At 35.1% G+C, this 14971-nt stretch overlaps 1 protein-coding gene across 5 annotated transcripts in view; it reads right to left on the reverse strand.

Annotated features, from left to right (window-relative positions):
• OPA1 (OPA1 mitochondrial dynamin like GTPase) overlaps positions 1–14971 on the reverse strand; it is an 81344-nt gene that overhangs the window by 65294 nt on the left and 1079 nt on the right. For 3 of the 5 annotated variants that reach the window (XR_006270341.1, XM_043473342.1, XM_043473344.1), the window contains exons 2-6: positions 11735–12053; positions 10999–11095; positions 9061–9168; positions 8384–8437; positions 7636–7703 (exon numbers count right to left, since the gene is read on the reverse strand). Coding sequence is in view for 4 of the 5 variants with exons in the window: in XM_043473342.1 (XP_043329277.1) it covers positions 7636–7703; positions 8384–8437; positions 9061–9168; positions 10999–11095; positions 11735–12053 (646 nt within the window). In the remaining variant the exon portion in view is untranslated. The remainder of the gene's footprint in view (positions 1–7635; positions 7704–8383; positions 8438–9060; positions 9169–10998; positions 11096–11734; positions 12054–14971) is intronic. The other 2 variants (XM_043473343.1, XM_043473346.1) reach the window with 1 other exon arrangement.

Genomic DNA, 14971 nt, shown 5'->3' on the forward strand with positions numbered 1-14971 from the left:
TCCAAATTCAATAGTACAAAATATAAAAAACTGCAGTTATCTTTTAGATATATTCTTTAAATAAACATTTTTATGGTCATTGATAAATCTAAAAGAAATGCAATGTCAACTCACTAGCCTCATCATTCCCGTAACTTTTTATGTCCTTTTCTTTCATTTCATGTATCACTGCCTTTCATCAGGCAGAAAGAAATTACCCAGCTCATTTTTATTCAGTCATTTATCATAATAGCTTCTACTCATCCCAGTGTTTAGATTTCTCAAAGTAGTTGTCTTTTAAAGAAGGCATCCCATGTTGGCTTACACATTAATGTGCCTGTGCTTTAATTAACATAATCCCCATTATTATAGTTTATAAAATGCCAAAGCAGTAAGAAAATATTCCACATTTCTAAACTGTGCTGGTCTCTTAGGCACAGGTTTCTTATTTATTGATAACTTAAACACCCCTCCCTAATCCATTCCTTACATGTATATACAAACTGTATGGTAAATACTCTAACATCTATTAAAGTACAAGAAAAACACCCTCTTTCTAGTGACACCTCACTTTCCTTCCAAGTCTGTTACTGAAGCACTGCTATGTGAAGGTAGTTGAAATTAACTGTTACCTCCTGAAAAAAGTAGGAAGAAAACAAGAATTAGACACAGAAAAAAAACTATTTACACTATACAACTAAAAAAGGTTACTTTTATTTTAGGCAACACATCTCACTCCAAGCACTGCTAGGCCAGCTTTTAAAGCCAAGGCCATGTTGAATAAGGAGGAAGAAAAACGCATGTGCCTCCTGTGTAAGATACATCCTTATGTAAACAAAACATTTAATAAATATTTTCCCAAGTTCAGACATTTTTCTCTCAAGAAACAGTACATTGTTTTTAAATGATATATATTAAAAATGCAGTAACTGTGGTCTATAATAGTAGTTATTGTAAACAACCACATATGATACACTCTCAAAACAACTCTTGGTTACTGTCAATTTGACACTGCTGCTCTCATGGTCCCATATCGCATGTACAATGTTCTCGGATTTTTAAAAAAGTATAGTGTCAGACCAAGAAAATCAGTGATAACGCCAAAAACCAAGACATAAACTGAAAGTGCTGAAAGACCTCTAAAAGTTGATGGTTATTATTTTTAAAAACCTTAAAATTATGACTCATTTTTATGTGAATACATTTAAAATACTACATTTTGGTAAGTCCCTGGCTGTCCAGTAGTTAGGACTTGGAGCTGTCACTGCTATGGCCCTAGGTTTGATCCTTGGTGGTCAGAAAGCTAAGATCCTGTAAGCCAAAAGGCATGGCCAAAAAAATAAAATACTGTATTTTTAACAGTATTCTAAATATGAATAGCAGAGCAAGGTCTATACCTTGTTTGTTTTTATACCTGGCACATAGAATAAGGTCTTGACACTTAGGTGTCTCATGGCCAGCACCTAGGTTAGGGCTTGGCACATGTTTGTTGCAAAAATACACAAAGTTTATAGCATAAAATCCAAATTGGGTTTCCTAAAAATTGCTTACTCTGTAAGTAAGCTACACATCAACCCTACAATCCATTTTCCCCACTTATCACAATTCCCAGAACAGACTCAACAGGAAATAAGAAGAAATTCATCAAATAACATTAATATGCTGTTAACTCATGCAACAATTCAAAATATTAGATGGTAATAATATCATTATATTAATATTTATTGAGTTTTATTATGTGCCAGATCTTCTGCTGAAGGGCTTTATGAAACGCTCACACTAACCATTATCAGGTAGCATGCCCCCTATTACTGAAGAGGAAGCCAAAAACTTGGAGAAACTAAGGAACTTATCCAAGGTCATACACCTCAGAAAACCGGAAGGGCAGGGTCTGAATACAGGCAGTGTGACTCCAGTGTCTACACCTGATAGCATCCTGTGAGCTCTACAGTCACTATTTTCAGTGTCTTTGACCCTTCAGGCTCAATCTATACGTTAATAAGGAAAATGGTAAAACTACAACACTTCAGAGGACACATGTAAATTACTCTTTAGAGAAGGAACTGGCAAACTATTGTGGGCTGGCTGAGCCCATAGGGCTTGCAAACCTAAAATATTTCCAATCTGAACCTCTAAGAAAAAGCTTGCCAACCTCTGTTTCATTAGTTTGGGGTCCAGGAAACAACTTTGTGAAAGTAAAAACTTCTTTCCCATTCCGCTTAAAAAATATTTCTAGGCACTAATCTACTTTTCAAAGTTTAAATAATTCTGCTATTAGCTATAAAGATCTATTTTCCTACTTTTCTCCCTCCTAGTAATATATAATTCTTCTCAAGATATTCAGAGCCAATCAAAATATGTTTAATATTGGAAATCAAAAGGAAACAAGTCTTTCTACTTGAATTATTTAACTTGCCCCAATTCAGAAATACCATATCCTGTTTTACTATTTGGACAATTTCTACAAATGATAATTTTAAAAGATGAACAAATCAGTCTATTACCAATAGTTTTTATCAAAATCACAATTTCTACCAAATCCCCTTTGTTCCAAATTATTACACCTAAAGACAGTGTTATGTACACAGTATATATTTAACATAAAAAAACATAAAAATGCAATATGATTATTAAGGAATAAAATTTTAAGTATCTAATCACGTACAATTGCTAGTTGTTAGCTGCTCAGGAAACTTAAGCTTCCTGAATCTGTGGCTACTTGATGGTGCTAGTTGTGAGAATTTCATTTTGCTATAGTTTACATCATTTGTTGCATGAGGATTTCCAGAAATGTAAATCCCACTTAAGCAATACTGCTTTGTTACAATTCAGAAATCCAAGCACATGTGCTCCTTTACATTCTTATTCTCCTCAATAGTTGTCAAATATTGAAGGCCAAGAGAAATTCACAGGTAATCACAGCAAAATGACACATTACATAAAATATTTGGGCCCACTCTTGTTAGCATTAGTCAAATTTACTTACTTTAAATTAGCCTTTTACCGAGTTAAATCAATTGATGGATTTTTTTTTTTTTAAGAGTTCAGCAATATCCTAGGTGCTTTCAGAACAGAGATTTTGTGACAGAAGTAGCCCATTAAATACTAAGAATGGAAACCAAAGTAAACAGTGCTTCATCTGTCAATTGTCTTAAATGTTAAGAGTATAATTATTGGGACTAAAATGGTTATAGAAGGCTTCATGAAGGTAATGACTGAGCTGGACTTTGAGGATAAGGGAAAATTAGGCAGAGAAAGGGAAGAGAGAAGTGGGGAGGTACAAAATAAGTAAAGCCACACAAATAAGAATTACAGTAACATGTGGAAAGGAAGAACATTACTATTTAATGATTATTTTTAAAATGGTAACAACACTTTATGATTTGGACTTCAAATATTTTCTATAAATTATACATGTACTTTATAACCTCAGAATAATTATATTCCCTACTTCTGTGAGATGTTTATGACCAATCAGAAACATGATCGAACAAAAGCACAGATAATGTCTCATTTAACAAATTAATTTTCACTAGAACACAACAATGTTATTGAATCTAAAAAGAGGAGATACACTATATGGTCCCGTTTCCTAGATATATTATGACTGAATACAGAAATCTGGGGATTTACAAACCAGGTGAGTCCATAAATTCACTAAGAAGGCTTGCCACTCCAATTCTGAATTTGCCTTCAGGTCTCCAGATCTCAAAAATATCATTAAGTTCACACTAAGGGCTCTTTCCAGTATTTTTCTATAGTGGACACAAGTTTAAACTTTTCTGATTAAAAGCATTTACTAAAATGTAGTTTCAGTATTTTTCCATTCATTTATTTATCAAAAATACATACAAGAGCTTTTGATAGACATAACTACTGTCCACAAGTGAACAGATATAAATCCAGGCAAAATCAAAGAAATCTGATTGATGTTTAGTTAGCCTGTGCAGCATTATCCGGAAATATATGCTTTCTGACTTTCTGAAGACCTCAATTACAATTTTTCAGAGAACCTAAAGTCTAACAACTCCAGACTGGGAACCACAGGTAATCTATTTTGTTTTCATTCTGTCGACTCAAGTCAGTTGACCTCTATGTTCCTGGAACTCCCTGTCACTTTCACTTAAGTTGACTTACAAAGGTTCCTAACAGTTCTACTCACCAGTGTTTTTCCAGATGTGTTCTCTTATTAAAAAGAACACAATTTTCTTTTTAGTTCTATTCATAGAAATGCTTTTTTATTACATTAAAAAAATCTGATTCACATTTACATTTCTAAGTAAGTCTAGCTAGAAACTGTGGTATAAACCAATCGATCATCAAGCTAAGCCATGACCATTATTTTAAATCTTGGGGCTCTCAGACACCACACTAAATCAATCAAAAAGCTACTACCTGAACTCTGTCTACTATGCTACCACCTCTGATGATTGCCCAAAATTTTAAATTTGATGTTTTAATTTCAAAGAGGCTACTGCTAAGGTCTCCCTTCCCATGCTGACAGTCAACCACCCATCTACAGAGAAGTCTTCTACAGTTCATGTATCTGCATCTTGTCTGAGTTCATTATTTTCAAACATCATGGATACACAGTTAAGCCTTGAAATAATGCTGCATATTAATAAAATTCAAAACCACTCGTTGAGGCTGACAATACTATCTCTGTATAGTAAATATTTATACTACATTAAATACTATCTGATTTAACCTATGAAAATGGCTTAATTAGAATTTGATGTAGTATTTATAACAAATAGTTGGAAATAACTGATGAGTTTTTAATGGAAAGATAATCACCATAAATTATGGAAAAGTTAAAAAGAAATAGTCTACAGCAGTATTTATCTACAAGCAAAGTGAATTATAAAATAAAGCAAAAAATTTGCCCTCATGTCTCATGTCTAAAACCATGTCAAGCTGGTTTTAGAAAAGGCAGAGGAGCCAGAGATCAAATTGCCAACATCCGCTGGATCATCGAAAAAGCAAGAGAGTTCCAGAAAAGCATCTACTTCTGCTTTATTGACTATGCCAAAGCCTTTAATTGTGTGGATCACAATAAACTATAGAAAATTCTTTAAGAGATGGGAATACCAGACCACCTGATCTGCCTCTTGAGAAATCTGTATGCAGGTCAGGAAGCAACAGAACTGGACATGGAACAACAGACTGGCTCCAAATAGGAAAAGAAGTATGTCAAGGCCGTATACTGTCACCCTGCCTATTTAACTTATATGCAGAGTACATCATGAGAAACACTGGGCTGGAGGAAGCACAAGATGGAATCAAGATTGCCAGGTGAAATATCAATAACCTCAGATATGCAGGTGACACCACCCTTATGGCAGAAAGTGAAGAAGAACTAAAGAGCCTCTTGATGAAAGTGAAAGATGAGAGTGAAAAAGTTGGCTTAAAGCTCAACATTCAGAAAACGAAGATCATGGCATCTGGTCCCATCACTTCATGGCAAATAGATGGGGAAACAGTGGAAAACTTCATTTTTTCTGGGCTCCAAAATCACTGCAGATGGTGACTGCAGCCATGAAATTAAAAGACTCTTGCTCCTTGGAAGAAAAGTTATGACCAACCTAGACAGCATATTAAAAAGCAGACATTACTTTGCCAACAAAGGTCCGTCTAGTCAAGGCTATGGTTTTTCCAGTGGTCATGTATGGATGTGAGAGTTGGACTATAAAGAAAGCTGAGCACAGAAGAATTGATGCTTTTGAACTGTGGTGTTGGAGAAGACTCTCTCTTGAGAGTCCCTTGGACTGCAAGGAGATCCAACCAGTCCATCCTAAAGGAGACCAGTCCTGGGTGTTCATTGGAAGGACTGATGCTGAAGCTGAAACTCCAATACTTTGGCCACCTCATGCGAAGAGCTGACTCACTGGAAAAGACCCTGATGCTGGGAAAGACTGAAGGCAGGAGAAGGGGACGACAGAGAATGAGACGGTTGGATGGCATCACTGACTCAATGGACATGGGTTTGGGTGGACTCTGGGAGTTGGTGATGGACAGGGAGGCCTTGCGTGCTGCGGTACATGGGGTCGCAAAAAGTCAGACATGACTGAGTGACTGAACTGAACTACTGTATAAAGTGAAATCTGTAAATATAAATAAATTTTCAGAGATTACTTCTCTTGTTTCTTCTATACTGCAAAGCTCCTGACCACTTATCAATTACTACTACTCATTTACCACTTTAGCAGGATTATAAGGGAATTATCTGTCAGGTCCAAAACAGGCAGGATTCTCATGAACCAAAACAATCGTAGGCCATGTCAGAAAAGAACAGAGATGCAGGCCTCGCCTAACTGATCTAGGCAACAACAAATCTTGTCACTTCAAAATCATACTACCTCCTCTGTAACAGAGGTTCCTTCTCCTCAGATACATTCGTTTTCTCTCTGCACATTAAATCTACCTGCAGCAATGGTCAAGCCTGTGGCTCAAAAAAAAAGATGATCATCATAGGCTAATTTCTATTCAGATTTTTCTTCCCAGTAGCATGCACAGTCAAGGGTGTCCCTGGTCAAAATAACGCCGAGGGTAAAGGAAAAGAAAATGGAAAAGGTTATCAAAAATGATCAAGTTAAAAGACAAATACACATGCACACATACACACATCTTGAAAAATGTTTTCTCCAAAAGATCAGGTTAAAAGACAAAAGAAAAAAAAAGCTTTTGAAATATAATTGACACGTGGAATATCACATAAAAAGTTCAAAGCTGAAGGATAGGAAACCAGATGGAAATCTATACAAAGCAATTATTTTCTTCCTGCTTCCCCCAAAAGCCATGAAATTATTTACCTCAATGCATTACAACCACAATAACCTTCATTATTTGTTAAATGTTTGTACTTAATTTTTAAATGTTCATAGAGTATTTTCCAGATATCTATTTACCTAGGTATTATTTTGAAAAAAGCTTTCAAGGAATCACTTATATTACAATTTTGAAAAGACGAAAAAAGTGAAGACTAAGACAATATCAGGCTAACATGAATATAAATACGCAACAATGCATGTTATTCTATATCAGCAAATCTCCTAAAACTTTATATGGATTTTAAAGCATGTATGGAAATTAGCATATCCTAAATAACTCCATACATAATTTTGTTGACTACCAATGTAATAGAAATCTATATCCCCCAGTAACAAACTTGCTATTTCCTTAAGATTTCCCCTAAGTGTATATCATGAAACACTGGTATCTAGAAGATATTTCATGGAAAAAAGGGTTTTGTTGGTAAATATATCTAGAAAACTCTGCACATTTTGACAAATCTCTTATAGCTTCACAATGCACATGCATGTATCAAGGTCTGAGAAATCCTAGAGAAAAGAAGCTTGCTTGTTTTATTTACACCAGTTTTCTCCCACACATATTTAACAACAAAACCCTTTGTTGCCAAAACCCTGGAAACTAATATTTCTCAAGTATATTTGAGGGAAACTGGCTTATCCAGTTCTATCTCCACAACTGTTACACAAATCCCTCGCGTTTTGCACCAAGACAAGAACAATACCTCCACTGAGTAATGTTATGTTTGCTTCTCAGATGTTACCATTTTAAAATCTTCCAGGGCAGGTAAAAACTTTAAAAAATCTTTCAAGACTGTCTATGTGAAGAGTGCTCCTTTACACTTACCTTTCTATAACGCTTGTCACTTTCAGATCCGGGATCTGTCGCTCTAAAGGCCGTTTCTCCAGGTGAACCTTAAAGATAAATATGCAGTCTTATAAATTCTCCGGTGAAGCTCAAAGTCTAAACTAAATTCCATAATATATTTAGTCAGTTGAAAGGTAAGTGGATTTTTAGAGCAAAAATCATTTTGGAAAGCTATTCTTATTTTAAGGAACAAAGTGGTAACCTAAGAAAAAAATTTTTCAAAACCATTATAGGACCTGTTTAACTGATTTTTTAAAATGTCACTGAAAAGTACAATTAAAAAATAAGAATCTTTGATAAGGATTATTTTACAAGAGAGTACTTACAGTTCAGCCATACACTACTGCCATAACAGACCACATACAGTAAAAAAAGTAAAAATGTCAACTGTGACAGGACAGATGAAACAAACTAAAATGACTTTGTTTCAATTATGAGAAACAACCAGATCTGGTTCAAGAAAATAGTTTGGTTAAGCAAACTTTCTTTTTAACAGTTTTAATCTTATAATATAGATACAGACTTAGGAATTTTAGTTTTATCACAAAATAATTATTTTACTATTTCCACCTAAATTTAGGATAATGAATTTGCCCAATATAATTCTGACATTTTAAAATTCAGCACAAGTAGCATTATAAATTTGGTCTGCAATTTTATTTGCAACTAGTTTATTAGAAGCATTTAAAAGACATGTTAAGATCAGCAAAAATATCTGTTTACACACCTAACAAGAGAAGTAGGTCAGAAGCTTCTATGACTTCACTAACCAATTTGTGACCTGTGAAAAATCAGCAAAAGGGGAAATAGAAATGTAAAATTTAACAGGAATGAGCAAACAAAGATGTCTGAGACCTCAGATTTATATCATGGTAGGGCAGAATTGGGCAAATACACCAGGATTGACCTTAGTAAATTCTACTCATAATGGTCCATTATAATTAAATGTTTTAAAAGTGGCTCTAATCAATTATGAAAAGCAAACACACAGGAAGTCTCATCTACTTGTCAAGAACAAGTGTCTTATTTTCCTCTCACTGACTAAAGCCAAGATGTTTAAGTTCTTGAAATTTTTCATTTTGCTGGGTCAGACAAAAATTAAAACCACTGGAACCTCCCTGGTGGTCCAGTGATAAGACTGTTTCCACTGCAGGGGGCGTGGGTTCAGTCCCTGGTTAGGGAACTAAGATCCCACATGCTGTGCAATGTGGCCAAAAAATAAATAAATTAAAAAAAATTAAAACTATGGAGCAACAAAATTTTGTTTTATCTAATAAAAAAACCTGGCTTTTATTTGTACTAAACATTTTCATTGAAAAAATGGAAAAAATGAATGTATCTTAAGTATCTTTCCTCTGTGTTTCCTGATATTTTAAATGAGATCAAACACAGGTCTTTCCTTACCTGTGGTGAAAAAGTCCTTTAGTAAGCTGAGGCTTTCAGCAATCTTGTCAAAGTCAGGTGCCAATTTTGCAAGGTCCTCTGAATTAGGAAGTGCTTTTCTAATTTTCTCTGAAGAAAAGAAAAGGTAGTCTCCATATTAAAATGTGACTACTGAACCATTCATACAATTTAAATAATCATATACAAACTTAGTTTTTCCATTTTTCTATTCCAACTATAATTGCTACATGTATTAGAAACAATGTGTTATTCTGATGATATTCTATAAGCCACAAAAATTTTTTAAAAAGGCCCAAACATATGGCTTAGATATTTTTGATTCATAAGTTAAATGCCTTGAGGGACTTCCCTGCTGGTCCAGTGGTTAACACTTTGCCTTCCAATGCAGAGGGTGCAGGTTCAATCCCTGATCAGGGAGCAAAGATCCCATATGCCCCATGGCCAAGAAACCAGGACATAAACAACATAAGCAATATTGTAACAAATTCAATAAAGACTTAACTTTAAAAAAATAAAAAAATAAAATAAATGCCTTGAGACAGAAGCACAGTATAAATGTTAACACTGGATTGGAATCAGAAGTACTTTAAAAATCTTTCGTAGCACCTGGCCCAAATTCTAAAAAAGTAATGTCAGTTTAAACTCAAGAACAGAATTTCGTTACTTCTCTTTCTCCTTTTATGTTACCATTTTGGAAAAACTGTCTATGAACCCAAGACAAGCCTTTATTTTCGCTAGTTTCATTTGTAAAGTGACCAAGTATTTATTTTTATTTACAAATACTCAACAATTCTGTCCAAGTTTGGTACAACTTTACAGTGTCTTTTGATTCAAGATGGGCTTTTCTAACTTTCTCTGGAGAAGACAAAACACAGAGTTTCTCAAAATAAAAATATGTATTAAGTCTTATTCTAAACGCAATAAAAGCATTAACTTGTTCCATCTTCGTGGAAACGCTACAAATCAGTTCTCATCAGCCCCATTTTACAGATCAGGAATGGAACACAGAGACATAGCAGGACCTGTGCGGCCAGCAAAGTGGGGCAGGCAGGTTTAAGACTAGGTAGCCTAGCTTCAGAACCGAGGCTCATAGCCATTACAGTGTATTATTGGTGAATGTATCAGGTTAAAAAGCTCTCCTCATAAACGTTAGAAAAATAATTTGAAGGACTGCTTTTCCTGTAAATATCTTTATCAATGCAACAATCTTTAAGAAAGTGTTGTGAACAGTGCATGCAGAGATTAAATCCATCCCTGTATACACCTAAGCTAAAGTCTAAAAAAACTCTACACAGTCTATAAAGAGAGACCTGAGGAAAATAACTTCATCAGACAATTTTTTTTTTCTAAAGATCACCATGACTTACTGGCAATCACAACTGTCAAATATACCTGTTTCTCATCTATCACTAGAAAAAGGAACAATGGCAGACTAATAGGAGAAATTACTCTGGCCACTAACAGGCTTTTAAGGAATTTGGTAATAAAAAGTAGAGGTAACCAAGGTACTCAAAGAGAGCTAGTTAGGTGAAGCTGTTCTGAGTAACATACAACACTGAAAAGGATGTTCAAGAAGTCTGCTTGGCAGCGTAGAAAATGCTGACAAATGTGTTAGGTAACAAAAGACAAGATAGCAAAGTGTTTGTTCACTATGACTATACAATTTTTAAAAAGGAAAGTAAAATATTAACCACATATACAAAGAAACTACAATGGCAGTTTTAAATTAAAAGAAACTACAGTGGCAGCTGTATTAAAGTGATGGACCAGTGGATTATTTTTGTTTCTTACCAATTGTTCCTCTGCTAGTCTAATTACTTTCATTATGAAAATAAAACTGCTGCAACCTTAAATTTAGAGTTAAGGAGCTATCTCAATACAATTATTTTTCTTTCCTAAAGAGACAACCAAGAAAAGTATTCTAATGTTGATACAAACCCAAATCAATGTACTCATCAATCTCCCACACGATGTCAGGTACAATCCATTTATAGTCACTAAGGTCAGGTATCATGTCTTTCCACTGATCAAAAGTCTAAAAGATAAGAAAGTATGCCAATCAAATAATCTGAATGCCATATAAAATAAAAACTAGCTAAATTCATTTTGTTAAAACTTGCTAAGGTGGTAAGAGTAATGTATTATGCTCACAATTTTGAGAAACAAAGTGGCCTTTGCTCATCTAAAAATAAATTAACAGACAAGCATATAAAGCATGTAAATGTTTCTCTACTAAATATAGAAAATGGAAAAATTCAAAGTAAACTTCTATTTCAAATAGTTTTCATGATTTGACTTTAAACATGATTTGAGGAATAGAGGGAAGACAAACCAGGGATCAGGAGACCCTGCCTCTGGTCCCAGAGTTGTCACGAACTGGCTGCAGGAGCATGCCACCTACTTCCCTTCCTGGGCAGAGTTGCAAACCAAACCAAGGTAGTCTCACTCCCAGGTCACTCTCCTTCCATTAGGCCATTTTCACCTCTTATAATAACTAAGATTCTGAGAGCATTTTCCTATTAGCACCATTAAAACAGTTTAGCACATGACAGAGACACACAAATGTTTAAACAACTAATTATATTCTACTGCGCTAAAGAAAAACGACATATGCTATGAAACCTTAAAATATTCGCTGGAGTAACTGGAAAAGCAGTAGCAAGGTGAAACTCACCTTTTTGGCTGTATAGCCACCCCCAACAGCAGATCCGAGTATGAGATACCGGAGTTTCAAGAGTCTTGCTGCTAATCTGGCTGGCCAAAAATTCCTGTGGGGCTGGTAGCCATATTTAACCGGAGAAAGTTTCAGTTTACGTAAAGGAAGGCTAGTTAGAGAAGAGAACTGCTGCAGTGATGTCCTTAATTGGGGTCTTTGAAGCTTTAAGGTAGGATGATGTGTATGATAAATACTTCGTGAAACCAGATGTAGTTTTTGTAGTGGTAAACATCCTTTCGTTCCAGAGCTGCGTTTCACTAAAGACTGGCAGACCTCACTGAAAGAAAAGTAGGTATGGGAGAAAGATCAGACAGGAAAACAATGTAAAGAGATGATATTAAAAAAGCAATATGCAAAAGGAAAGCCACATAGGGCACACCTGACCCATTACACTGTGTCTCAAGATAGCGCCCAGGCATTAACCATTTACTGTGCGCCAGACACTGCTGCGGTGGGCGCTAACTCAGTTAACCCTGCTGACAATCCTATGACAGAAGTACCAGGATCACCCCCATTTTACCAACAAGGAAAAGGCAGACAGATATAAGTAAGTTACTGAGGTCCCCGCTGATGGGAGGAGTAATGGAGGGATTCACACCTAGACAGCGGGACTCCAGGGCCTGTCCCTTGATTTACGATATGTGTGTGGGTTATGATCATGGCCCAAAAAATCAAAACTAAAGGAAAACAGAGACTTATTTTATTAACTATTGACAGCTACTTGCTGTCAGTAAATTTGAAAACAAAATATCTTTATTTAGTGACATATCTGACCTAGACTTTACCATGATGATCATTTTGAAACGGTATAGAAATACCAGATCACTATGCTGTGTAATAAGACCCAACGTAGTGTTGTAGGTCAATTATACTTCAAAACCAAACGTTCACACTTAGAAAAGAGATCAGATTTGTGGTTACTAGAGGCATGGTGGTAGAAGGGGGAATTGGATGAAGGCAGTCGAAAGGCACACATTTACAGTTCTAAAATAAATACTAAGACTGTAGTGTACAACATGATAAATGTAATTAGCACAGCTGTTATGCTATATATGAAAGTTAAGACAGTAAATCCTAAGAATTGTCATCACAAAAATGTTTTTTCTATTTCTTTAATTTTGAATCTATATGAGACTATAGCTGCTCACTAAATTTATTGTCATAATCACTTCATGATGTATTTAAGTTAAATCACTATACTGTTCACCTTAAACTTATACAGTGATGTATGTCAATTATATCTCAATAAAACTGGAAAAAAATGTGTTATAATAGCAAAAAATAATGTTACCACTTAAAATATATAACATTAAGAGCAAAAATTTATCAACTATGGCATATAAACAAAAGAGGATACTGTAGAGCCATTAAAGTGATAAATATGAAGACGATGTAGATATACCAAAAGACTTCATGTAATGTTAGGTTAAAATAGTGACTTGAAAATAAATGCGGGCTTCCCTGGTGACTCAGTGGTAAAGAACCCACCTGCATATACAGGAGACATGTGTTTGATCCCTGGTCTGGAAAGATCACACCTGCTAAGTCCAGCGCTACAGCTACTGAGCCCATGTGCCCTAGAGCCCTCACTCTAGAGAGGAGGCCTCACTCACTGCAGCTAGAGAAAGTCCTGTGCAGCAACAAAGACCCAGCACAGACATAAATAAAATGACTAAAATTTGTTTTAAAAAGAAAGAAATGTGAATTATGGATGCACCTATACAAAAAGGGGCACATAAACTTTTACTTTTAATCACAAAAGTTCCAGTAGCTTACAACATCTATTCTTTGCCTTCTCATGTATCACAATCCAGAGACGGTTCAGGGATGAAAATTAAGGAAAAATTAACACCTCAGGTACCAGACTCCCCAGAAACAGACAAAAAAACACCCCAAAGAGAAGGATCTAAATGCACATGTTACTTTCTGAGCTCTTCTCTCTTGTTCTTCCTGGCAGCGAATGAAAGTCTCCTACCAACAAACACACATTTGATTATCTTATTCAACACACAGTCATAGTGCTTACTACTGGCCAGGCCCCATTCTAAAGAACTAAAATATTTCATCTAATTACATGGGATTAGAAATATCTTAAGAAAAAGGAATCGAGGAACACTGAAATTATGTTGTGAAGGAGGACAGTGAGGGGCAACTGACAGGCATTATGTCAGATGTTTGCACAAATGCTACTGTTAACTCGCAGAAAAACCTGGTAAGGATCCTTATTTTTCCAATTTGCTTTTTTAAACTGTGTCTCACCTAAGGTAGAATGACTCGTGAATGGTGGAAAAGAATTTGAATATATACTTCTGTACTTAGGCCAAACTAAAAATCAAATGTGATGCAAAACAAGGCTCCCTGACCCTCACTCCAGAAATCATCTATTCTCATTTATCCATCTTCTTTTAACCTACGCACTGTTTCCTAGCATGTAATTATTTTTTAACAATTTTATGCAAATACTTATTGCACCTAAATAAATGTTGGTCAATAGTCTTCTTACATGTCTATGAGTATGTGCACATGAGTATGTACACGTCAAAGAATGTTTGTTAAAGAGTAAGAATTTAAATGTACTCCTTCATAACGTTCATAGGAACTACATCAAAAGACAAACTCCAGAACATGGGGCATCTGACCTTCCTCATCTCTAACTGGGCAGGCAGCTAAACTGTGCAGTCAACATAAGATATCTTAAACCATGACTATGGAGCCAATAGTAACTTTAGAAACAATTTAGCTGACAGAATCCAAGTGAATAATTATCAGTTGACATCTAGTCTGTTTCTAAACTCAATTTTTAAAGTATTTCCTAAATAATCAATTCAACAAAGTATGCTATTTTCTGAAAAGTCTTTCCTCTTCTTATGTAAAGAAAGCTAGATATATTTCCCCAGTAAATACTGAGAAGTAGAAATAAAAAGGTTGTAAAGAACTTAGTTTAGTACCAAGGGTTTACTTAGAAATGAAAATTCCATGAGGTCAGAAGTAACTTATTCAAGTATTCTAATTGACTAAAACTACAACTATTGTATGCGTTTTTCAGTTCTAAATTTAGACTCAAGGTTAACCTACATAAAACAAATGGATTCCATCACTTACAAACACTATAAATTACACCACCTAAAACACTCTGAAAAAAATACTCAAGACAGGTGTTTAGAGATTGAGTTAATTCAGGAAATCCAGGTTTTC

The sequence above is a fragment of the Cervus canadensis genome, chromosome 7, assembly GCF_019320065.1.
Source record: "Cervus canadensis isolate Bull #8, Minnesota chromosome 7, ASM1932006v1, whole genome shotgun sequence".
NCBI classification, from domain to species: Eukaryota; Metazoa; Chordata; class Mammalia; order Artiodactyla; family Cervidae; genus Cervus; species Cervus canadensis.